This window comes from Tauraco erythrolophus, chromosome 2 (genome assembly GCF_009769465.1).
Source record: "Tauraco erythrolophus isolate bTauEry1 chromosome 2, bTauEry1.pri, whole genome shotgun sequence".
Taxonomy (NCBI): Eukaryota; Metazoa; Chordata; class Aves; order Musophagiformes; family Musophagidae; genus Tauraco; species Tauraco erythrolophus.
In genome coordinates, this window is record NC_141466.1 from 121,809,551 (window position 1) to 121,836,161 (window position 26,611).

The 26,611-nt window shown below is 38.3% G+C and overlaps 1 protein-coding gene across 2 annotated transcripts in view; it reads right to left on the minus strand.

The window, feature by feature from the left end:
• Positions 1-26,611, minus strand: part of WDPCP (WD repeat containing planar cell polarity effector) — a 102,228-nt gene that overhangs the window by 44,798 nt on the left and 30,819 nt on the right. For both annotated transcript variants that reach the window (XM_086630973.1, XM_086630965.1), the window contains exons 10-12: positions 23,287-23,475; positions 20,605-20,728; positions 2,290-2,353 (exon numbers count right to left, since the gene is read on the minus strand). In XM_086630973.1, the coding sequence (XP_086487099.1) occupies positions 2,290-2,353; positions 20,605-20,728; positions 23,287-23,475 (377 nt within the window). The remainder of the gene's footprint in view (positions 1-2,289; positions 2,354-20,604; positions 20,729-23,286; positions 23,476-26,611) is intronic.

The window sequence follows — 26,611 nt, forward strand, 5'->3', positions numbered from 1 at the left end:
TAGGTAAAGTCAAGTCGTATGTTGTTAATTGCATTTTGACCTATATAAACAATACATACAAATTATTTGGTGTTAAGCAGAAGTGAAGGATGCACAAACATTGCTTAGCAGTAGTATTGCTATATTAGCACCAGTATTGTTATACCAGCACCTAGAAGGACTGTAAGCTTTCAGGGAACAAGTTACCTAATTTTCACACAGTATTTAGTGCAGTGAAGCCCAATTCCCTAGAAATTACCGTGGCACAAATAAATGCTTTTTATGAGCTATGCACCTTTAAACTTCTTGAGTCCTGTACTTAGTAATCTTGCAGCAGTGCCACTGTTAGCTTATTGTAAAGTTTGTTCATTAGTACTTCACTTAGGTGATGAATTAACAAAAGGATATTTCCCCAGAGGAGGCAGAGAGTTAACAGAGGATTCAAAGAGGCGTGTGTGTGTGTGCTGCTTGTTGCATAATTTAGGGGAAACTATGAGGAATCTCAAAGGCAATGCAAGCCGAACAAGGACAATATAGAACTGAGTTTGATCTCACAGTAATGTAAGTCAGGAGAAACCATGTGGAAATATATGTTTAAAAGCATTGGTGAGATGGGAAATGGAGAGTAGGTGTGAGAGGGGAAAGGAAAAACAAGGAAGAGTAGGAAAGGATGGAGCTAATTTCCCTGTGAACATTGAAACTCCTCTTGAAGAAAGCTGGAGAACCTTTTTGTTGAGAGGATGATGTCATCACTTGTGGAGCCAGGTACTGACAGTCCCTCCCTCTTGTTAGCTGCTTTTCACCCATCTCTTGACTCAACACTGCTGTTCTTCACCCTGTGACAGAGGTGGTCTCTCAGTCCTACTGTCAGCGAAGGGAAGGAGAGAGAAAAAGATCACGTAGGAAACGCTCTCAGTCATATGAGAGAGGGCCCTTGAGATGACAGGCCAAATGCTGGGTCATTTGTTCTGCCAGAATGGCTGAACTTACTGAGGGAGAATTCATTATCTGTATGGCGAGAGGGTCCCCGACAAAAAGCTGTAACCTGCCACAGATAGGTTACAGTCTGAATCTTATATATGGCTGCAGTGCTTAGCCTGATTATGTATAAAATTTGTATTGAAGAAGCTACATTAAATAAAAAGAGAAAATGAAAAAGCTGAGATAAAAAGAGGAAAAATTGAGGAGAGTAAACATAAAACATGTAATGAATTCCCTAAAAGTCTGACATTTCCATCACATTCTTTTGATGCATACTTAGAAAAGTTTATCGCAGCATTCACATCTTTCTAATTAGATGAAACAAGCCAGATGATTAGAGCTGTGAAAAAAACATCAAAAGGTTCACACAACTTTTTATATAATTAGAAGGGAATTTTCATAACCCATAAAAGCAGGATTTAATTGTGTAATTTAACATACAATTTAAATATCAAGATCAAACTAGCAGGGCAAGTGACTTAATGGGATAAATGATATTAACATCTAGTGTCAAAGCTTAATTTAAACAACAGAATGTCTTCATTATGCAAAAGAGTCAAGCAAACCAATCGTTCAAAGGGCCTTTTTTTCAACAAGCCCCTTTCCTATTGTTTCTTTGAAAACAATGAAATCAGCTGTGGAGCAGCAACATGCTGAGAGACTAGGAAAGCACGATTGGCTTTGTCCATCTGACCTCACTGTGACATTGTGGTGCAAGATCTTATAAAACAAGAGCCTCCTGCAGAGCTCACACAGAGGACCTTTTAAGAGCTGGTTAATTTTACTTTTGTAGCTAATTAAATGGGAGGGGGCAGAGAGTGCATGAAATGGAAAACCCTTGGGTTGACGCTGCTGAGCTTTGTTGTTTTAAAAGTACCTGTAGAAGCGTTCATAATTTGTCACTTTTCACAAAACCCTAAGAGACAAACTAAGAGCATTCAGGATCCCCAGGATATGGCCAGCTCTTGTGTCCAGGACTCAGCAGTTGTACTTCTTAAAGGAACGGATTAGAAACGTATAAGCTTATTAGAGTGAAAGATGACATTCACCCACATCAGGACAGATGAAGAAGGGGAAAGTTCAAAAACATATACATTAATTCCTGGACAATAAAGAACAGACCTTAGGCCACGCTAGGGAAAATGTCAATGACTCTAAAGACACTCAGTTCCTATTGACGAGCCTCATGATGGCACGGGGCAAACCAGGTAAAATAGTTCTGTCTTCAGTGTGTGTCTGAGACTGCAAATGACATGGATCCATTTTAATGTGCACAAAAGCTGACAATTAACATCCTGGCAACAGCCTCTGCCTCCAGAAGTGACTCACCATAAACAGGTCCCGAGCACCTATGTCAACAGCTAGCAGAAATGCTTTTTCAAATCTCTGATACCTGCAAGAAGAAGGAAACATGTCACTTGCTGAGGAGAACTTAAGAGCTGCACCAAATTTTGTTAATGGGCAGATGAAATCCTTCAATTCTTATCAAAAGTGATGCCAAAGCTTTACTGAGGAAACTTGATACGCTCATACTCAGATTGCAGAACTATGAGGTAGGAGAGTGACCACCTTCTTCATCGTTTAAAACCTTCAGCGAGTGTTCAGTGTTGAGTTCCATCAGATCTAGTTGAACCTGAAGGGAGCTGAAAGTACTGCAGATCACAACAAACTGATCCTTTGAAAGATACCAGCCACGACATAGATAAATGCTAGTCCCAGTAACATGAGTATGAACCTCAGAATCCCCTACAGAAAAGACTAGTCCCAAATCTCACAAGACTGCAGAGGTCCTTGAAGAAGTTTGCATTGAGTTTTGTCCTCACAGATCCCTCAATACAGTTCTCTAAAATTATAATCCAGACGCATCATGCTAAACAGTCATGAACACCTGGGGACTGAAAAAGGTAGGGGGTGACACTGTTTTGCCTTCTAACTCCCTCAGCCCAGTATTAGCACAGACTCTCGAGAGTTTTCTGAAGATCCTATGGTGAAGAAGATTGTGTCAATGAGGTAAAACAAGGGGAAAACAACCAAAATCCACAAGCAAAAATTACCTCTAAATGTGCTCTAGAAGGCACCACCTGAGTATCACCAGAGATACAGCAGAGTAGGAAGGGAACCGTGTGGATGTGGAACTTCACTGTTAACCCAGGTGAGCTGTACCATGGCATATTGAGACCATTACTTTGGTGGGTTGAAGGCTTGCTGAGCAGCAGCTCCTTCCATTTATAATAACACAAACTGCCACCTTCTTCCTACCCAGAGACCACACATCATCTCCTGGTAACTACAACAAATACCTACATGGGATGGAGATACCGTGGAAGACAGTATATATCCTCTTGTTTGCAATTCTTGGAAATTCCACAGAAGAGGGAGAAAACAGGCCATCCATCGGAAGCTTTCTGAGAGTATATACAACATTGCACTGGCAAACGCTAATCATGATGGGAAATTCTACACTGGGCTAATGCCTCTCTTTTACTATATGTAGATAACCACTATTTGACAATCAATCTGTACTGTGAGAAAGTGCTTCTATTTGTACCCATTTTCTTCTACTGCACATTTTAAGCTGTTTAAAAATGCCTAGAAAAATAGATTTGGTGATTATCTTTAGATATGCAAACCAACAAAACACCCCAATTTTATTTCAGTTGCGAAGTAAAAGACTGATTCCACATAGGACAATTTCTGTATTTTTCCCATTACTGGTAAAGTTTCCCCCTTTTCACCTGTTAACAGTTTCACCAATAGATCAGTTGTAGATGCTTGAAGTTTGGGAAGGAGATGACTTCTTTGCCCCAGTGTGGATAAAGCAGCATTGTGATTTCTCAGTGTTAGAAAGGTGTCGTTTGTGCTCAGCCAACGGATATTGTCAGACAGCATCATCTGGATGCCAGTATTTATAGAGTTCTGTACTTCGAGGGTATCTTAGGAAACAATGAGTAAGGCTGTAGCTCTTCTTCAGTCCAGTGTCAGCACAAGGGAAACATGGGAATCCTTCCCTTGGGTGGGTGAAGGAGTCCCATATGATGTACCATACTGGGATTTCTGTTTCTGGTCAAAGCTGAAGTGGTTTTCTCCCTCTTGCTATAACCTTATCGCTCTCTTCTCTTCTACTGCACACTTGGGATGATTCAGCAGATTGCAAGATAGAGCCAGCAAGGACTTCTCCTCAAAGAACAACATTCATGAGGAGAAGGCATAATACGTTAGCTTAAGTAGAAAAGGAAATGCACTCTCCAGGTGAGGTTCCTAAGAGCTGGAGTGGGGAGTCCTTTCACCCCTAGAGCTAATCTCCCTGCTGTTTCTTCCAAGCACTAATTTGCAGCCCTCCTCACAGAACCTGTTCAAGGGAGGGGAAGAGACGAATTAAGGTTAACCTCTTGATCACTGGGGAACAGGCCGTGCACTACCGTTTTATCATGCACATCTACGTATCTGAAGCTTTTCAACATGCTTTCTATGAAGGATTTTCCATTAAAATCCATTGTGTTGCAATGCTGCTTCTGAAGCTATGCTTTAATTAAGACAAATAAGTACATGTTAAAATATGTGTATCTTGAATAGCTATCGTGTGTATCTTTTTCTGGCACATTTTTCTTTTCAATTATGGATTAAATATACATTCTTAGTACTTAGAGGGGAAACTGGAAACCAAACAGAAACCGGCTATTCGACTAGCTAAAAAGAATGTCTGCATCATTACTTTGTTTTTCCGAAGTTACAACTATACAGACTATTTGAATGATATTTGCTTTAGCCAAGGCAAAAATGCCTGCAACCAAAAAATGGAAAGGAATTTCTTCGTTTGATTGACCTGCAGAATGGAATCATGGCCTTAAAGCTGTCATTTCTTTGCTGTTTCACAAAGATTTCAATTTTTTTTTCCTTTAATCAACATACATACTTCAGTCTCATTACGGCCCCTATTCATAAAACTGTGAAGTTAGCTCATTATTTTCAGATCTGTACCGTGGAAAAAAAAGAGAGAAAAAAAAGACTATCCAAGAAATGCTCTTCACAAACCAAGAGAGCCAGAAATAACAATCACAGATACTTCACAAATTATTATAAATGGAATTGCTTTAAAATAAGGTGGAGGTTTCAAACAAGAGTGACAAGTTTGCATTACTTAGGCAAACAGTATTAAATCAGTCAAGAATGTCCAGGTTTTTTTAAACTAGCTTTACTAGAAGATACTTGTTATTTTGGCATGGGAGTTGCGGTGTTTTTATTCTAGAGGAACAATTAGAGAGAGTTCTGTACGGCATGAGACCAACCTCCAGCTAAGAATGTCTGTTTTATAAGCATATTTTATTGTGGGAAGACCTCTTGCTATTGCTAGCACACTTCACTTGCAGTTTATCAGCTCCTTAAACAAACAAACAAACAAAAACCCCCAAGCAAAACAGCCTCCCTTTTTCCCTTGTGCTACAATTACAAGGTACAATATTTGCTTTCTAAAATGGCATCTACAGGGTATCAGTCTTGAAGTGAGTGTCTTCCCACCCCTCCCTCCACTTTGTTACTTATTGCTTGCTTCAAAATAGCTCCAGCAATCAAGACTTATACGTCTCTTGAAAAAGAGAGATAAGGAAATCTGCCTGTAAACCATGAAGTTCAGCCACTTGTTTGGTCAAAGTGACAGCCAACAGAAATATGACCTTCAAGATTAAAACTCTCAAACTGCGATTAGCTATATAGGACAGATAGGAAAACATTTCCCTGCAAGCTGTTTAGCACGTACAATATTAAGTTGAAATTCTCATATAATAAAATAATACTGTTGTAGGCACTTCGGCAACCTTTCCACGTATCCTACAAAAGTTTTAAAAGCTGTCTATTAGTACGTCTGTTGTATGGACAAGGAAACAAAGGGGAAACATGAGTGATATGACAAGGCTCATGCAGGTCAAAAATGGTCGAGGCAGAGAAGAATCCAGACCTGCCTTCCATGGTGGAGTGGCAGACCTCCTGCTTGCTTGTATTCTGAGAATGTGGCTTCACTGAAAGTAAAATTTTTAAATAAAATACATAAATAATAATAAAAAAATAATGTTATCTATTAACTTCAGAGAGGCTATTCTTTTCACTGGCATAAATAAAAAGAGAATCAAATGCCCAGGATTTCCTCTTGTTGGACGTTCATAAATAATGTAATTTTAAATACTATAGATCAAAACAACGTATTCCACAACACCTAAACTGAATGAGGTCACTTAAACGACAGAGACACATTTTTCAGGCTGAAAATGGTCAACTTGAAAATATTTGTAGTATTTACGAATAATATTAAAACGTCTCATAAGAAGTTCAGGAACCAGAAAAAAAAAATCACATGGAGGGAGGAGGAGGGGAAGGGAGAGACAGCTCATGCAAGCAAGAGAGAAATACAGTGCAGAAAAGATGGAAACATTTCTTTAGGGACTAGTTACAACCAACAAGCCTTCTTAGACATGCCCATCGACCATGTAAGCATATTCCTTGTGCTGGGCTGATAAAGGAGGGCTGCAGCAGTTTTTTTTCCTTGTCTTCAATAAGGGTACACAACATTTAGAAAATAATCTGCAGGGGAAGAGCTGTGGCACAAATAATATTTATAAGGCAATCCTTTTTAACAGAAGAAATTTCAGAGTTCTCCTCATCTCACAGTCCAATCAAGGGTGATATGCATTCAAAAAGTGAATATTAAATATGCACTGAGCAAACAGAACAGGAAAAAATGAATATTGAAATAATTTACATGTAATCAAACTACACTGAAATTAAGTTTTAATTGTTCAGTATTCTGTGATGCATATGCAGATTTTAAAGTATTCAGAATATCAATCAAGTGTTTACTTACATCAGGCAATTGTATTTAAGCATACAAAACAGATGATGAAAATATGTTCAATCAGCTACAGCTCCCAACATTTACTGCAGGGTTTACATGATCACTTTTAATTCAGTTATTTCATTTAATATTTCAATTTAATAGCTCATTCTTTCATTCAATTTCTAGGCATCTTGCCCATTTCTTAAACACAATAATAATAATTATTCATAAAAGGAGCTGTTTCCCATAAGTTCTCATATCAGCAATTTTTGGAACAGAAATAGTTTTCATGCTTTTTTTTTTTTCCTGAAAAAATGTTATTATCTGAAATATTTTCCTTTAAATTAGACAATATTAAAATAAAGAACAATGTCTGTAAAATGACTCTGCACCCTGTTTCAATGGAATTCTAAGGCAGAATAATTACAGATTATCGGGTTAAAGAATGTAAAAAGTGTGTGGCTAGGTTGCTATGTGGTTGATTTAAATGGGGACAGATTGATTTTCAACCAACTGTTGAATATAACCCTACTGATTTAGACATGTAGCTGTATTTCAGAATACAGCTTCAAAGCCCATTTAAAAAACCTTGGCCCAAGGCTTAAGGTCTTATATATTTCACAAGAAAAATACTAATGTGTAATGAAGTCAGGTATAGATAGTGCAACTTCAGCTCATCCTTAAAATGACAACCCTGAAATTCTATTGACTTTCAAGGAATTATTTTGAAACAAAATTTCAGTAAATTCTGAAGACTTAGATTGTTATGTAACCTTTCGTCTATAAAATATTGTATTAGTCAAAGATTTATATGCTTCATTTTATAGAGAACGCTGTAATACTGGCTCTTTACTTAGAGCTCCTGGAGAGCAATAAATACATCAAGATCTCACATTTCATTAAAAAAATCAAACCACTTTAAACAAAAGTCAACCAAAACCTAATACGATTTTACCCTAATGAGTTCAGTAGGACACCTTATTTTCAATAAGACAGTTGCAGAGAAAATCAGACCACTGAATGTAGCCCAAAGACCAGGAACTGTCCTAAGAACCTACCTTTCCCTCTCTCCCCAGACTGTAAGTTTGTGTTTCAGAATCTCATGATTTGGGGGACTTGGTCTCATAACTTTTGAATTTACTTGATACTCTCATATTATTTGTTTGGATAATGAATCTGGAAAACAGACTATCCCTGATATTACTGATCTCCTTTGGCAAAAATTAATTAATTGCTGGGTATTAGTTTACTGCAGCTAGACTATTTTAACACCAATGTATGTTCAAAGGCATACCAAAAGTTTCACGTATCACAATCAGAAATGTAAACCACAACCGCTGCTTTTTAAAAGAATATATTCTGTGAACAGCAAAGAGTACTGTTGATTAGTTTCCTATACTTCCTCCTACACCAGCCTCAGCACTGTAAGCCTACCTGTTCCCTATATGCCCTGCCAACATACACTTCTTCTCCCAACAGGGTACGCTCAGCTTCCTCCCGACAATGGTTCGAGCAAGAGACAACATAGACTGTCTTTGGTGTTAGGCAGTGCATGTTTCGATTGGCAGAACATCTTCTGAACTTTTGCTGTAGCTTTTGGCGATGGTGATAATTATCTGCATCCTATTTAACCCTAACTGGTTGCTGATTTTCACAAAACTTCTGAGACTCTGAAAAGTTGGTTGAGATTCATCAGTGATTCTCTAAGTTCATAAGGAACTGACAGAAGAATAAATGGATGCATTAGTAAGTTATGACCTCTGAGATGCTAGTGGTATCATTTTGCCAACCTCCTGCTATTATGCTACTAGTTTTTTAGATTATAAGCTCTTTTGAACAGGACACACAAACCTCTGAGAGTGATCCACAACCTTGTTGCCTTCTAACATACTCTCATACTGATGAAGAGAAGGTGCTGCAGAGCACACCAAAGGCCAATGGAGAAACAGCCACCAGGTCTGTATGTATGTGAGTCAAGGTTTAATCTTCTAAATTGTATTTTAGATGCAGAAGCTCTAAAGGTTGTTCAGGTATAATCTATACATTCCTTCCGGCCCAAATTTAGCAAAGCATTAATATAAGGGTTTATGACCTATAATTTTCTATGGGCCCTAAATATGGGCATGTTAAGTGAAGTGCTGGATTTGGGGCCTGAGTGACTTGTTTAAAAGGAAATCCCTTACGGAACCTTTCAAAGGTCACACATAAATACGTCTCAAGTAAAAGTTAGTGAATAACCACAGAAAATTTCAAATGGGCACAAATATCTCAAGTCACCCAAAATCTCTGTCACTTGAACTATACTGTCAAATTATGTGTCTCTGAAGTAAAGGAAGTCCACCTATAACTTCATAGATCATTGGGTGTAGAATCAAATGTCCTTCACATCAAAGGGTATCCTCTGGTATGAAGCAAGAAAACAAACCAAGCAACCAGATTAAAAAAATAGGAGGAAAGAGAAAGCTAATAAGGGGAGCCAGACAGTATGACTCCCTGGCCAGAGAAAGCCCTCGAGGGCTGTAACTGACTGTGAATCTTGAAGACATTCCCAACTCAAAAAAAAAAAAAAATCTTACCATGTGATTCCTATCTTCTAGGATGATATTCTGCTCTAGGAAACCTAAATCTGTTCTTGTGTGAAACAGTCCAGATGACTCTATGTTAAACATAAATGCTTCTTCTCAGAACAGACTTTCTATGTTCAAAGAAGAGCTGTTAAGGCATTTTTGAGTTGGATTTTCAAGGGAATCAAGTTAATTTTTGAATGAAGTAGTTTAGTAAGAAGGCACCATTTGAACTCTTCATATACGTATTTAGTAAGAAATAGTCTAGATGTATGACATATTCTAGAAAAAGTAGTAGTTTTAGCTATTAAAAAAGCAACATAATTTATTTGTTGACCTTTGCTATATTAACTATAAGTAGCACTAGTTTAAAACTATTGAACTATCTCATGTTTAAGCCAAAGAAGTATTAGTTAACGGATCCTGATTCTATGAACATTTGTGTCATACACTTCCCAGGTGATGTTGGTCAACCACGCTAGCCTGGGTTCTAAAAGAATGGGGTTAGTCACTGAAGAGGATGACTGATGGAAGCAACAGCAATGTTTTCCTACTGTGTAGCATAATTCTTTCGTGTTTGTCAAGTGCTCTGAGCCTGTCAATAGTAGGTGCTACAAAAATCTAGAGATCAGCTATTTATTACTATCTTAAATTATTATTATATACATTGAAACCATGATGGTTTGATTCTTTTTAAACTAGATTCGGCCTTTTCTCTTCTTGTATTGTGTACTTCTTTTGAATACCCCACACTCTGTACTTCCCTTTTTCATACTCATTTTCCTTTAAGAGAATGTATTTTGTTGCCATAGCAATATTTCCCTACCTTTCAGTTTTATCATGGGGGCTTTCCCTCAGGTTTCTCTGAGCTGCAAGTAACACCAACCTAGCCAACACAGCCTCCCCCCACTCCCAAACCTCTCCGCTCCCCCAACCTCTTACTACTTAGCAACTCCTCAACAGTCTATCTTTATCTTTAAATACAGACACACTCCAACATACTCTTCCAAAGTACTCTGGGCTAAAAACAGATGTTAATTAAAAATGCTGATAAGAGTCAGTGACACCTGTTGTTTCACATTTATTTTACTCAACCCTGTCTGTTAAATCCTAGCCTTTATTGCATTTATTCGCTTCTGCTTTTCTTCTTTTCCAGCTTTATCCCTCTCACTCTGGTGATCATGTAAACTTAACAGTATGTCTTGAAAGCTGGATTTTATTGAGCAAACATATCAGCATGTCTACACACTAAAGACGTCTCTATAACAGACGCCCAGTATCATTGCTACGGTTAAGGATGAGTTGCTGCCTCCAAAATAAATCCCTGTTGTATATGGGTGATATCTCTGCAATTTCAAATGGCAGCAGACAGAAATTTGGTATTAAAGTTAAGATGAACAGGCCCTTTTCCTCCTTGACTTTCCATGAGGTACAGGGTCAATTCTCCGTCATGCCTGATATTGGATAAGATGTGTTTTTTTAGTGCTAAGACTTCTCAGAGAAAATACATTAGCTCAATATTTTCTAGAGCTGGCTACCTAAAGAGAAATATCTAATTACAAAGTCATGGTGCAGGGCCAAATTTTGAATCACTTGTTGAGTTACAGGTCCATTACAGTATGTTTACTTTTTTAATCTAGGATTTTCAATAGCCAATATTATTTCTTTATAATAAAATAATGCAGTGGTAATGCTCACAAAATTCCCACACATAAGAAGTCCACTACAGCAAATATAGCCACAGGAGAGACAGACAAGAAATTCTCTAGAAATTTGATCGTATGAATTTTGTCACATTTTTGAAGGAGCAAATGGAAAACTACTGAGTATTTTAAGCTTTTTCTGCACAACATCAGGTACGAGGACATAAAATGTAAAAATGATCATTTGCTCAGACCAAAGGTACATCTAACCTAATATCTCACCAAGAGCTAGGCGCCTAGGAAAGAATATAAAGTAGGGCAAGCACATGGTGATATTCCCCTAACTAGTCTCCTGGTCTCCAACAATTTGTGGTTCAGGGATTTGCTGAGACAGAGGTGGTTTCTATGTCGGTATTCCTCAGTGAATTTCTCGTCTCTGAACCTTGCCTTTCAACTCATATACAATTTTATCATCCACAACATCCTGCGGTAAGGAGCTTCATATGTTAATTATATGTTACATGAAGAATCACTATATTTTGAAACTGCCACGTGCTAGCTTCACTTCATGACCCCTAGTTTTTGTATTAGAAGAAGCAGTGAGCAGTCATTTACTGTCCTCTTCCTCAACACAATTTAATAGATCTCTATCTCAGTCACCTCTTCTTTGGGTTGAGGAGCTCTAGTCTACTTAGTCATTCACTGAAGCTGTTTCATGCCTTTAATCACCCTGGTTGACTTTTTAAAATCTTTTTGAGTTCTACTATATTCTTTTACAGATTATGGGACTCCAAAACTACACACAAAATTCAAGTGAACTGAAGTTCACTTGTTTGTTGTCTATTTCTTTTCTAAGAATTCTTGGCATCCAATTTGCTTTTTGTACTTGTGCTGAGCACCGAACTGACTATTTTATAGTCAGAGAGTTACAAGACCACATTCTTCTTCCAGAATAATGGCGAGTTCTGACTTCATAATTTTATACGTGAAGTTAGGAGTCACCACCGCCACGTGCTTCACTTTGAATTTATTTACATTTAACTTGATCTTCAATTTTGACATTATGTCACTGAGTCCTCTGAAGCCCTTTTGCTGTTCTTCACAGCAAGCCCTATCTTTACTAGTCTTAATAATTTAGTATCATTAGCAAATGCTAGCACTTTACTATTTGCTCCTTTGCCAGGCTACTTAGGAGTACAGATCTGCTATACTTATAATTTCCATTGGTGACCTCCATTGGCAACTGATCATTTACTCTTACTCCGTTTCCTTTTAATGAATTACTTACCTATGAAAGGGGAGCTTTCCTCTTATCCTGTGGAAGCTTAGTTTCTTTAAGACGTTTTGGTGGGAGACCTTCCAAAAAGGTCTTCAATGGTCAAACTTTCATCAGTAGCAGCTGGATATCCATTACCGACATGGTTGCTGACATCAAAGAATTCAAAGTTTTGAGACATGACTCGCCTTTACAGAAATCCTGCTGACTCTCCCCCAGTACAAAGTATTTGTCTGTATGTTCACGTTTTTGGTTGGTTGTTTTTTTTTTTTTTTGATACAGTTTCTACTAATTTCACTGGTATGAAGGTTGGACTTAGAGGGCTATAGTTCTTCAAGGTCTCTCCAGACTGTGTTTTGAAAACTGACATCGTATTTTCCATGTTCTGGTCCTCAGGTGCTAAGGTCATTCTAAATAAGAGGTTATACACCACAGCGTGTATTTCAGCTATTTTATGCTTGACTACCTTTAGAAATTCTGTATTAATTTTACCTAGTGCTGGTCATTTATTACTGTATAACCTCTTTTACCGATACTTCAACACTTACCAGTGTAAACTAAGAAACACCCCCATCCTCTCCTATCCTGGCCAACTTGTCAAAAGGAGAATTTTAAAGAGACTTGTATTCATACCTGTTTTTTATATCTTTCTGCAAACGTTTTTTTCATATATTTTTGCTAGTCTTTGTGCCTCTCTCCTTCTATTGCAGAAACTATATCTGAGCATCTAAGATCTTTCTGTTAACTGGCCAGTAATAATGTGATACAGGAGCTAGACATTTACAGTGCAAATCATTCCATTTATCTTCAAACAGCTCACCTTTACATGGCTAATTTAAGCTAATCAGGTAGGCTCCCTTTACAGTTAATTGATAGGGATAGGCACTGGCATTTGATTCTTCACGCTTATCTTAGACATCTCCCTCCGATGAGATTACTCATGCTTTGGGTGTCCATGTCTTTACGCTAACTACAGAGGAAGCCCAGATCAGTGTGTAGGACATCTAAATTCTACATTAAGTCAGGAGAGGTGAGATGCACCCCTGAGACACTATATCCAGTTATTGGACAATTGACTATTGCTGACTTTTGTTCTAAATTTTACTTATGGTATCCTTTCCTTAGCAGGCTCTTCGGTTCTGAGGAACCATAAAAGGGGGCTCTGCATTTGAAGACAGGAAGCCTAGGGCTGACTGATTGTTCAATTAGCTCTTTGTGGAGAGTACTGGACGGAAGTGGGAGAAAAGTCAGAAAAAACAAAGCTCTTTACAGAGCAAAACAAACCATTTTTGCACACAACAAATGAATTACATATTGCCAAGTCCTGTTGTGTTCTGAACTGACGAGCTGAGCTCAAGACAGAATTTTGTCAGATGGTCCAGATACAGAAAAGTGAAGTGTAATGGTGGGGCTCGGGAAGACTCTGACAATGAATGGAGGAAAAGTGTCTTGGTAAAGAGATGAGACATGAATCAATCTGGAAAGATTGCCGGGGGAAAAAATTCCAGCATCTTAAATTCAGGTTCTTGATCAGGACCTTAAGACGAGATTTTTGAGTGTCACTCCAGAAGGAGACACCATTAGCAACAAGGTAGAGTTGATGGGGAGGGAGAAACTGATCACCTGCAAAGGAAAGCTGAGGCTGACTTACTGCAGCTGCTCAAGGGTGGAGATATGTTGTTAAGAAATTATTCTTGAGTTTTTGTCCATGAATATGGTATATTTCATTTTTTTCTGCATTTGATGTGTGCCCAAAGCCCCTCAGATTCCTTTCAGGGGAATTGCACAGCTGGTAGAGCAAGAAAAAGCCACCTTATGGAGGCAGATTATCAGTTACACAACACAACACAACAAAACAATGGTCTCCATGTGGGCTCAGCTTCTAAAAGTAACAATATCAAAGTCAGATTAATCAGGATGTGGGAATAGCCTTGGCACAAAGAACATTAGTCCAGCGTAGCTATTCTCTGTTCCTTTTTTCTAGTGCAGTCCCATGGGTGGGGATGTAGCAGAGAACTGGAGGACTTACGGCACTCTGGGCCACCAAACAGCCATCTCTTGGTGGCTGTGGGAAATGGCTCCATATTAGAACAGCTCTGGGGCTGCTCTAAGTGTGTGGGAGGGGCCATTTTTCCCATGCTCCAAGCAACATCTCCCATTAGGTTCAGTAGAAAATCTTGCCTAAATGTCTGACATTTATTGTGGTTTATCTTCATGGGATTTTATTCTCAAGCAACTATGTCATGTCATTTGTCGTCCTGTCCCCCCTTCCCAATATTTTGCTCAATATTTCTTATATTGTAATCACCACTAGAGAATTAAATCCTGGAGCCATTCCTGTGGCATCAAAGCATCTGACTGAAATTGAAAACTGTTGTGAAGCTGATTTAAGAAAAAATAAATCATTAGCAACATAGGACTGAAGCAAATATATTCTAAACTTTTCCTGAGATATTTAACCTCTTTAACTGCAAAAATAATCTAGTTCCATTAAATAAGTGCCTTTATTTCGTGCTTCTAAAACAGGTCAAGAAGTATGACCAGGGGAATCTTTTCATGTGCAGTTCCATCATAGCAATTGAAATTCTCATTTATTAGTACCATGGTAATATGAAAACCTTTGGTTTTGATCGTTTTCATAAGATGACAAAAAAATGACTCTTCAAAGTCCTCTCCAGAAGGTGCTGCTTGAGTCAGAATGCTGCTACTGAACTTACTCCTGTAGAGATGAATTCTGTTCATGTGGCCACCATAGAGAACCTGACTGACATCAGCGGTCATTTTATCTGAAGGCATCATTTAATGCCTAATAGGTTACCTTATGAATATAAAAGACATTCTTAGTCCTGAACCATGTCATCATTAATGTTTATACATATTTTGTGACACACTATGTACCAGCATAATTACAGATTCTACTTTTAGGGTGCTCTTAAAAAAGATCATAAAAGCTCTTTGCTCACTCTGTCCCTCAGTTCCATACAGTCAGCAGCAGATGGGATTGGGAACTATTCCTATGGAGTTGAGGCATTTTTTCACCTTTGATTTAAGGTCCTATTTAGGATGGAATACTCACAGTGAATATCTACTTAGCAGATTGCAGTGTAGTGACACGGGAACCTGCTTACCAACGGGTAGTTAGTACTGCATAAGTGATGTACCTGCAGGGCAAAAGAGCTTTATTTTAGCTTTTCAAAGGCTGTCTTGGACTTAAGAGATAACTGACTGTGTCAAGGCATCATGTCAGGTAGTATAGCAGTCCACTTCAGAACTCTTGAACAGTGAAGTGATTCATAAAAATCAGTACTGGCTGGAAGCAGATCTCCCCTGATGCTAACAACCACCTACTTTCTCATCTCCTTTACGAATGTTTATTTACAAAGGAGCTCTATCAAGTTCTGTGTGTAAAGTCAGACCACTTTTTGAATGGCCTACCCAACATGTAGCTAAACTCTTCTTTGCATTTAACCAGTAGCATCTTACATTGAACACCGGGAAGTGTACACACCACTTCTGAGATCTGCAAAGGAGTAAAAACAGTCAGTAAAACTATGGTGAAGGTTTTCATTTTTGTATTCAGATAAAGGAACAATCTTTCATGAATCCATCCAAAATTCAACCAGTGAACGTGATCAGAGCTGCACTCTGCTCTTGAAAGAAGCAAATGCACTATCTTGCTATTTACAACAGAGCTTTACTTTGTAGGGAAGCATATTTGTACTATGGGAAAAAAAAAAACCAATTACATTCTCTTAATGGAATTATCAGATGGAAAGGCCCAAATAGTTTTGAATCTTAGTATTCTTCCACGTAAAAAAAAAAGCAACAAGATCCTGAAACTGTGTATTCACAAACACCAAAGCAGAATTACAAAGGAGGAAAGGGCACAGGAGAAACATGGAGCTGTGGCTGCATTCTAATTATACGACTCCTGAGCTGCATGTCAGACTTTACTTTCCAGCCCAGCCTTTACCCCCAGCTCATGCTACGCTACTTCCTCAGTCTGTCTGAGAGAGACAGAAACATTTGAACAAAACAGAGCGGGCGGGTGTTTGTGCCTCTGTGTGTGTGTCAAACAAACAAGATAATTTCATGCATTAGAAAACATGACAAGTACAGTTTACGAATGCTTGATCAGAGTGAAGCAAAGCCATGAGTCAGCGATGCCACAGTTAACGAGTGAAAAACTATTCCATCCCATTCCATGTTCTGTACACGGCTAGATGAGGCTGTTATACAGAGGCAGGAGGTTGTGCAGCCACTCCCCCATTACACAAATACACTTACTGGGCAGCGCTCAACAAAAGGGTGGGGGCAAGAAGGTTACAGCTCCCCAAGGGTTCCTAATAAATTCACCTCTGCTCAACATTTTACATAATGCTATAATGCATTATGTTATTACAAGCAGTGACATCATAATAAAATACCAGAGTGCTACTCAAGAGGCAAGGAACACCTAAGATATATTTCTACACTTGTAATTCAGTTCCTGTGTTTTTTAATTATAGATAAGAATTTAAAGTGAAAATAATTATTCATTCCATAAATACTGTTGTAATGGATCCCCGGCATATAATTAGGAGGCCTTTAATTTTAATTTTGTATACTGAACGCCTGTTTTTGGAGGTATTCCATATTCTATATTCAGGGCTCTAAGCTTCCATCTTAGTGGAAGCTGAATATGCTGCATGGTTTGCAAATTTAAGAACCTGGCTTTTATAACGATGGATACAAATAACACAGCTGCGTCAAATATGTTGCAAGGCATTTTCCTTCCTTCTAATTGTGATGCATTTCAGTTGTGCTGTTAGTGTTCCTTGGCCCACCTCAGGTTGCAGCAGCATTTTCTAACCCAGACTTGCAATATAGCCAGTAGTGACACAGCTTCTTGCTGAAGTGCCCGATACCTCAAAGAGGGAACCTACCATCACAGCATTCCACATTTTCTAGAAACTGTTCTCTCTGATGGCAGAAAAATCGTTAGCTTATGATCTCACTGATAATGTGAAAATGGATGTCTCCAGTTATTTGCAACTGTACATACAACCTTTCAGTCTGCAGTAAAGATTAAAATCATTGGCACATGATTATTACTAGGTGAGGATAGCCTTTCTGAAAAGGTAACTGCATTTCTCAATTCTAGTAAATACGGACACTCACATCTTTAAAAGTACAACAACAACTGGCACCTTTTTGGCAGACTCAGCAGGCAGGTCAAAGATTGTCTCAGCATGTAGAATGAATTAATATTTCTCTCCCAAGAGTGGGTCCTTCTAGAAAAGGCTTAAGGCAGATTGGTGGGGCATTCAAGGGAAAGCTGGAGAGGGGGGTGAAAACTTTTGTTTATATGAACATTTTTCAGATTTAGATCTAGAAACATTTAAATGCTTTAATTTTGTATGAAAGACTCCGCCCTTCCCTGTCCACCCCTCGTATGTCTGGTCTCTATAGCCCACCACAGACATCCTAAACTGTCTTCCCCCATTTTGCTCTGTACTCTCACTCTGCCCTTTTGCAGGACTTTGTATGTCCCCATCCCTGCCTTCAGGCCTTTGTCCCCAGTCCGTTCTCTTCTACTCATGTTCCTAACCCCACTTTCCTCTCTCTAGCTAGCCCACTTCTGAGCTTCTCCTTGCGTGTTTTAGCTCCTTATCCTCTAGATTTACCTTCTGTGCAACTGCTGCTTGCTCTCTCTGAAGCCCAAAGGAATTGTGGAAGGCCCTGCTCTATTCCAAGAAATACTTTTTGAATATCAGCCATACTTATAGTGCACATAATTTAGGAAGCGCTAAGCTTCCCTCCACTTCTTGCTGCAATTGGGTACGAAGTGATCACTTTGCTTTTGTCTCCTGATGCTTGCAAGACAGTAACAAATGTCCCTTAGTGCTGCATCAAGTTGGCACTGACAGTTTGCAGTGCATCTGCATTCATGTCTTCTTGTTTGGTCATGCAGACACATCTGCAGTAACAAAAATTCACTCTTAAGAGATTTGTTAACTATTTGTAACTAGCCTGCAAGTATTTAGTGCTATACGAATAAGGGTAAAAAAGTGAATAAATCAAACAAAAAGGGTTGAGATAGAGAGCATATAACTGACTTAATATGTAGTCTTTCTGACACCCACATACAGTTGCTGTCTCTGACAAACAGGCAGTGGGAGGACTACTCCATTTTCAGTGTCCTCGTGGGCATAATATGGTGACCTGAAAAGGCAAGAGCATAATTCTCTTCTTACTTTTCTTCCTGTTCTGAATCTACAATTGCAAATGCAGGCTGGCAGAAGTGGCTTGCCTTGCTGGCACCTCACAGATGGATGTAATAGCAGCAGCTGCAACTTTTGCGTGCCTGAAAGAATTAGTGAGCGTTGTGCCTCCCTATGATTCTCCTAGACATTGCATCGTGCCTAGATGGCATTCTCTCACCCAGAACCATGGCTTACCATCCCTCCAATAAATCTGTAGTACTCTCTGCTTAGCCTACATTCAAATCATTCTAGTCACTGAAGAAAACATCTAAAAGAAAATAAACACCAATTAAGGCACAGCCACTTTAATACAATAAAGATCAGCTCTGAACACCATCTCCTTGCTTTCTATCTGATAAATCTCCCATTTTTGAACATTTCATTTTGTACTTAGATTATGTCTTCTTAGATAAGCTTTAAGCATTACCATCTGTTCTGCAGCAATCACATGATCCTATCACTTTGATTCAGTTGAATACAAATCCCTTTGACAATAGAGAAACAGCAAAATAACACACATTTGTTCCAAAACCTGCCACAAGCGTAGATTGTTCAAAGGCTGCTTTACAGTGGAGGTAAAAGATACGGGGAGACTCTTCTACACACCTCCTGTCTGTGCCCCACGCTGCCCAAGCAGCATTCTGACGCTGAAGCTTCTTGTTTGCTAGGGGGATTGAGTCAGTGTTTCAGCTGTGTTCAGCAGCCCCAAGGGCTGATAGCTTCGCCAGAGCCCCATGCCTCTGCATGCCTGCTAGCATTTGGAAGCAAATCCTGAGTCAGAGGGAATACATCTTTCCCTTGCAGATGCAAGAGCACTCTAGTTACACCTCTCAGCAATCTCTGAGGCATTCTTTCCGCATTTGTCCTCTGCAGGCAACTGGCCTGCAGCCACTACAGTTGGCCATTGTAGCAACAGATCCTCCCTGCTGGTTTCTAGGAGAAAGGCAAAACCAGAGTTTGTACCCACTATTGTGGCCGCATCTATTAAGAAAACTTCAGTGAAAGGCTGGTGCATATTATGCAGATATTCGGAGCGTTCTTCTACTTAGAATAATTTCCCCATTGGAATGGACCTCTTTAGCAGAAAGGTGATCTTATTCAGATTCAAAATGCAGAAGATCATATAAAATATTTCTCGTTAAGATTTGAAAGAAGCACAAACTGTACTATCAAAGTAACTTGCAGTTCTTAGCTCTGCATATGCAGACAGTGTATATAATCTGGATGAATCACCGAAAAAGGGTGCATTGCAAGTCTTCTCACTATGTCCATCTACACTCCTCCTCAACAAGGTGTTACAAACACTGTAGCATTCAGAAGGTAATTTCTCCTTATTTTCACCCACTGGATAATTCTCAGAGGGAATATTTTAGCTGTATTTGTGGTTGAACATATGAACAGGTTAAACTGCTATATATTGATATTCGTAACTGATTGAAATTTAGGATATTAATTTATTATGAAGGAGAAACATAGCAATAAACCAATGTACTATAAATTCTAGCTGAATTTGGTGTTATGACTCTTCTAATGCCACATAACTTACAGACACATGCAACGTTTCATTTTCTCCTCTTATTTTAATGGAAATTACCATTTTATTTTATGAAAATTACATTTTATTTTATGAAAATTATCAGAATATGAATTTCTGTATGAAAACTTTGAGAATAACAAAATGCTTCGGTTTCAATGGTGCAAAGACAAAAATGTCTCGGACCATGCACCATTCATTTGCGTTTTAGCATCTGTTTAAAGTCGGTGTTTTCTCCAAGTTCGTAAGTTGTTTCAACAGTTAACCTGCAAGTAGTGGGGGAATATAAATCTCTCAAAAGCATGCTATCTTTCTTCTGTCATGCTAAAAGGGAAAGGGTGATGCATTTAAAGTGCATTGATGATAGAAGAGCTCTGAATAGCATTTTATCTGCAACACCATATCTGAAAGGAACGAAGTGCGAGTTAAACAAACAGTAACGACGAATGCATTTTTTTCAGGGGTGGTCCTCTTGGAAAATTTTAACCACATTAAAGTAAGAGGTTATTGAAATATGCAATTAATTTTAAGTTGATAGAAGTTGAAACTGTCATTCACCTGAGCAGGTGGTGGAAGAACCTTCTTGCGTATCTGCTGATTGGGTCCCTGTACTCCAGCACAGTTGTATCCAAGAGGGGTCTTGTTGGAGCATAAAAGGTTCCAAGGCTTGCCTCAAGCTGTGCTGTGAAGTTCAAACACAGCAGCAATGAAACAAGTGAAACTGTTTCAATTACACCAGGTTACTCATGTTTGCAGTCAGTCAAATTTCTCAAACACTGATGAAATGTAATGCAGTTGTAGGACAGATGAAATTAAAATATGACAGATTGTACAAACACAAGTGTGCATATAAACTTTCACTTTGAGGCAGAGTTGACAATGACTTTGAGCAACAAAAGCTGTCAAAAAGGATGAAGAAGTCTATAACACATCAAGTTCTCACCAGCAGCTTACAATTAAAAGTGACTCATAAGAGTAATACAGTTTGAACGAGTTTGTCCAGTAGAGATCAACCGTCAATTAGCTCAAATCATCTTTGTCCTCCTAGGCAAACAACAAGGAAGTTCAGTTTTCCAGGCATTACTGTGTTAGGTCAGCGGGTGACAGAACCTTTCTTGTGATGGCCTTGAGGTCTAAGGAACCTCTTCAGCCAACAGTTCTTTAAAAACTTTAAATAAATGGCTCTAGAAACCCTAAGGGTTTGACTCTCCTACAGCGTGTAGTGGTGGGAAACAGGATAACCTCTCTTATAATCAATAAAATAAAGCCCTTTTGTTACAGAAGCTTTCTCCGCTTTAAATACTTTCTGACTGCTATACTCCACAGCTGGATCTCTTAGGCATTTGTTTATATGTTTTTAAGACAAAATTATGAATAATACAAGAAAATACACAGTATACATTTCTGTCCCATATGTTTAGCTGAAAGGAAATTTAATGGTCAATAATATTTATGTTATGTGTTTTCTGCTTAAGAGTTAACAGGTCCTTGTAGGACAAGTTACAATTATAATCAGAGCACAAGCCCTTATAGGCAGAGCAGGGAGAATTTGGTATATATTTGCTATGTAGGTTCTCCCTTCAGAGCGAACGTGCAAACTGCTACTGCTAATCAGAATTTTGCGTGGGCTTTAAAAGCAAAATATAACCTATTGTCTCATTAGGCAGACAAAATCTCATTGATTTGCAGTTATTAATGTTTGTTTGAACTAGCCATTTCTGTATTTAGTGGTAATGGTTCTTTATTTCCAAGTACAGTTACATCTTACTTCATTAGGCTTGATAGCACTGAATGTGCTAATAGTACTGTGTTAGGAACACAGGCAAACTGTTAGTAAATCAGGTTTTGTGTTATCTTAAATCTAGACAGTAAGATAAGTTGAACTTTAAAGGTATTTTCTTTCAAAGCAGCAGTCAATTTAGATTAAAATTGAATACAGCAGTACCTTTGCAAAAACAAGCCATACTCTCTTGCCATTGCTGTTTTCTTGACAGCATGTTTTGTACTTCTGAATACGAGTAACTACTAGCACAGTTATAGATTCATTAGATAGCCCAGCTTGATGTTGAAGGCAGAATAAAGATCTCAAAGATAACTGCCCCATCGCTATAAATAAAAGGCCCCACTGTGTTTTGCTAATAAAAAAGAAAACAAATTACCATGCCAAATTTGTTATATTCATATAGAATAACTCCTGCACAAAATGAAATTCCGTCTGCTGTAAACCACGTTAGGGAGCTGCATGGGGGGAAACACACAGGCATCTATTTATAATGTGCATATTTTTACAAGAGTTTGAAAACCAGCCCTTTTCATGGTCCTTTTAAAAGCAGGTTTTATTTAGAATTGATACGCCGTGTCTGCAATGTAGAGATTTTTTTAATCAGATCCCCCAAAATGGGATAGCTGATGGTTTGGTAGCAATGTAGGACACCTTGGAGTTTTTCTATCATCAAACACACCAGAATCCTACATATTCTTTCTTGCCACAGAAGATGCCTGGTCCCCAGCTGTCTGCCTGCAAGACTGGAGGATAACACCTTCACTAAATCAAGGCACTTCAAATCTTGAAGGCTACTGAGTTTCAAGATAGACAGCAAATCAAGAGGAAGGCATCACACCAGGCTTCAGTAGAGACAAGGCTGAACCTAAAATCCATCATTTCTTGTGAGGGACCCCGGCTACTACTGCAGGGGGCCAGAAGATTACAGTGAGGACAAATGCTGCAGTCCTAAAGGAGGCAGCAGAGGATAGTGTATTCAAAGCCTTTGGACCTTGTAAAGAAAGACTCTTTGAAAGCACCTTAAAAACCACACTAAAATCTCTTGTCATTCCTCCTTAGTGCTGTCTCAGTGTGAACATATGAAAAACATTTGAATCTTATGTTAATTAACATTAGTCTGTAACATAAGCTAAAGTTATGCAGTGTAATAAACGTTACAGCACATATAAGACAGCACTGTAAATATTGTCACACCTATACCACATATATGTGTTAAAATACACATTATTTTAATATCACTAGTGATACAAATGAACTGAAATGCAATCAACACATTGCTCCAGATTTTATTGAAATGACTTGTCTACATACGACATTTGATTATGGAGTACCATAACCTGGCTCACTGCCGGCATTCTCGCTATGGTCTTCTTTATAAAGTCAACATATTGTCATAATCCACATATGAATTACAAAGACACCATAAAAATACATTAAAAATACAGTCAGTCCCTTACCTTCTCTGTCTGGTGTGAGCTTTTGTTTAAGAAGGTGATTGACAATAGCACTGAGGCATATGTAACACTGACGACCGATCGTGTTCCAGTTCATGGTGTTCAGGACGTTAATTGCCTCGTGTATCTCATCGTAACGAATGTACTGGTGGATGATTTCCACAAGGCCCAGCTGTCCTCTTGTGATCACACCTTTTACAGGAAATATTAAAACCAAAGATAGTGTTATGAGTATGTAAACCAGTAGCTGACTACTTTTCAGTACAGTTAAAAATAATTGCTGTTGTTTAAAATTAGGAAGTCTAAGTTAATGGGTTTCACTATTAAATTTTTATACGAGATAGCTTCTTATTATCTCAGTATATTTAGACTGATGGTGCTTTGGATAGCTGAGAAAAACCATCGGTGAACTTCACACACAGAAGCTGAGTGAACGCGGCCAACGCCTATTAGTGACAACATCATGTAATGAAGTTTGGTTTAAACATGGTAGAAAAAGCTTGTTCCCAGTTTATCATTATCGTATTGGAGGTAATAAACTCAGGTTTCTAGCACCTCCTTCCTGAAAGTAGCATCTGTCTCACAGAAATGTACCTATGCCTACAAGTTTACAGCAGCTCAAACTTTAAAGCAGCAGTTACTCAATTACTCTCCATGTTGCAATTGCTCTAAAACTTACTTCTAGCTTGGCAAAATTCTCTAAGTGGAAAGCATTTTTTCTGTGAGGGGATATCATGAAAAACACCAATATTTAGGGACCTTGGAATCACAGTTGCACACGAAACCAAGAACACACTTGTCATAAGGGGAAAAAACAAGACACACATTGCTCGCTCCATGAGAACATGGGTTATCTACAGCACTCTCTGTCTGAAAAGTAGAAACTAAAAGACTCTCAAATTTTCTTCACTTGTAGGTCTCAGCTTCTGAACAGAAAAGGTGGCTGAAAAGCTGCAGAGAATAATGTTATTTATTGTCTCTGACTACCCATATGATGGTGTGACATAGGCCATACACAGCAATTTAGCAGTCCTTGCTTGCTTTGGGTCGCTGTGCTAGAGTATTCTTTATCACTACTGCTCCAGACATTAGAAAGAGACCAGAATAAATTTACTCTTCTGCTCTCTTTAAATAAAAACATATTGTTATTTTTTTATTTTCTCAATTTATATTCTGATGTAGATTGGCAAAACTAATTTTAATTCTGATGAGACAGGGAACAAGCTGAATTTCAATACTGATATTAAAGTGACAGGATGGCTGGGGAAATAAAAGTCTGCGAAGAGAGAAAAGCAGACCTGATACATAGAAAACACACCTCACAAAATTTTCATAAACGTAGTTGTGAATATTGTTCTTGATGTAAAATAAGAATCGAGGAAAAAAATGTAGAGGAAAGTATCTGACTATAGCTCAAGGACCAGTAACCTGCAGAGGACTTGCATATACAGATCTGACACTTTGGGGGAAAAAAGCTTATGTATTTATTTATCGTAACAGAGAAACACTTTAGTTTTGTAGCGTCATTAAAGAAAATACACGGGTGCCTATTGTGTTTCACTTCACATTTGCATATATTAAAGCCTATGAACATTACACTGTGTAATAGCCGTGTCAAACCTGTGTATGTGTGATAATATCTAATTGTTATGGTAGACTTACTTCTTCCTAAACGTTTGGTGTTTTTAAAGTATTATATAGGTTGGGCAATCTTCACATTAATCACTAAGTGAAAATGAAAATACTTATTTGCATGCTAAATAAATATAATACTACATTTAAAATGTCTTTTGAGGCCAGCAACGCTGAACCACTGGCACCAGTACCAAGTTTGGCGTTATCCAAGATCTGGGTTGACATCAACGACAAGAAGCCGCAATGCTTTTGAAAATGAGTTTGGCATTAGACACCAAAAATATTTGCTATTAATGTTTGAGGCTAAATTTAATATGAATCTTTTCCTGAAATAAATCTGGCTAGACAGCACCATGGAGAATTCATAGAACTTGTCCAAAATCATAATATGTCAGCTGGAAGTTAAAAACATATTTGCCTGTTCTCATTGACACAGTTTCTTAACAGACTTTTATGGGAAACAATTTCTAGCCATGAGTTAATTATGGATTTTATTTCAGTCCTGAATGCCTGTCTGGGTTTTGCTGTCAGGGACTCCTAAATTTTCTGTATAATTTATATTTGCATTATTTCTTAAATAGCAGAGACCTAAAAACTGCTGAGGTTGGGAAGAGGGGCTGACTAATCAACACAGCATTACCTTGATCATGTGGAGGAGAAGAGGGGTAAAGCTGAAAAGCAGGATACAATAGAGAATAGCATATTTTTGCACAGTGGACTACAAAGAGGAAGGGAGGAGGGAAGGGAGGGAGAGAGGAAGGCAGAGAGAGAGGGATAGAAAGAGCTTTGCCTTCTTCCTAGAAGAGATTTTACATCAATTATACAGAATGAATTTTAAAATGTGATAACTTTCAGCTGTAGAGGTCAACATCTTCCCATTTGGATGCTTGACTTCTCCTGGGTGGTACGCTTCCAAGCAACCTGCTTGGGAAAAAGAGGTGACAGCCAACTCACTGCCTAATTGATTTAGGAACGGTGCCCAGGGAGACAGTCCAATTAAGTTTACAAGCTGGCAATTAGCAGGAAAGGCCTCTAAATCCCTGCACTGAGAGCCTGTTTGCCTTCGTAAGAACATAAATGTGCTAAAGATAGCAAAGGGAAAGCTGTGCTTTCTGGAAAGCTGTTGTGAGAAAACCCCACAAGGGAAGACCAAAGAAAAGCAAGGTAGATGTGGGTGGAGTGCCTTCTGCTTGACAGGTAAGAGGTAATTTAGAGGTGTTTTTTTTTTAACGGCCAACATGCACAAAAACATCAAATAGCTGTTATAATTAGTGTTCTGGGTACTCTGCAAGTATTAAACCTGTCATTGAACATAATGCAGCTGAATTATCTCAAAATAAATGATAACTTGTACACAATTTTTTAACAGTATTTTTGGATAACAGTAATAATCTGGATCAGCTCTTTTAAAACTACACAACTGTAAGTCAATCCAACATTTTTTGTTGCTAACATCCTATTGTACTAGTTCACCTTTTTGCAGTGGCATACTTAGTTAAGTTTTTTAATTCAGTTTTTCAAATCTTTAGGTCTGCAGTACTTTTAGACAGGGTTTTCCCCCATAAAAGCATATGCATGTCTCAATAAGTAAAGAAATAAAGTAGATTTTCAAACCTTATTGTCATCTAGTTGGTGTTTTTTGTTGGTTTGTTTGTTTGTTTGTTTTTAAAAAAGGTTTCTTCCTAATCTCAGT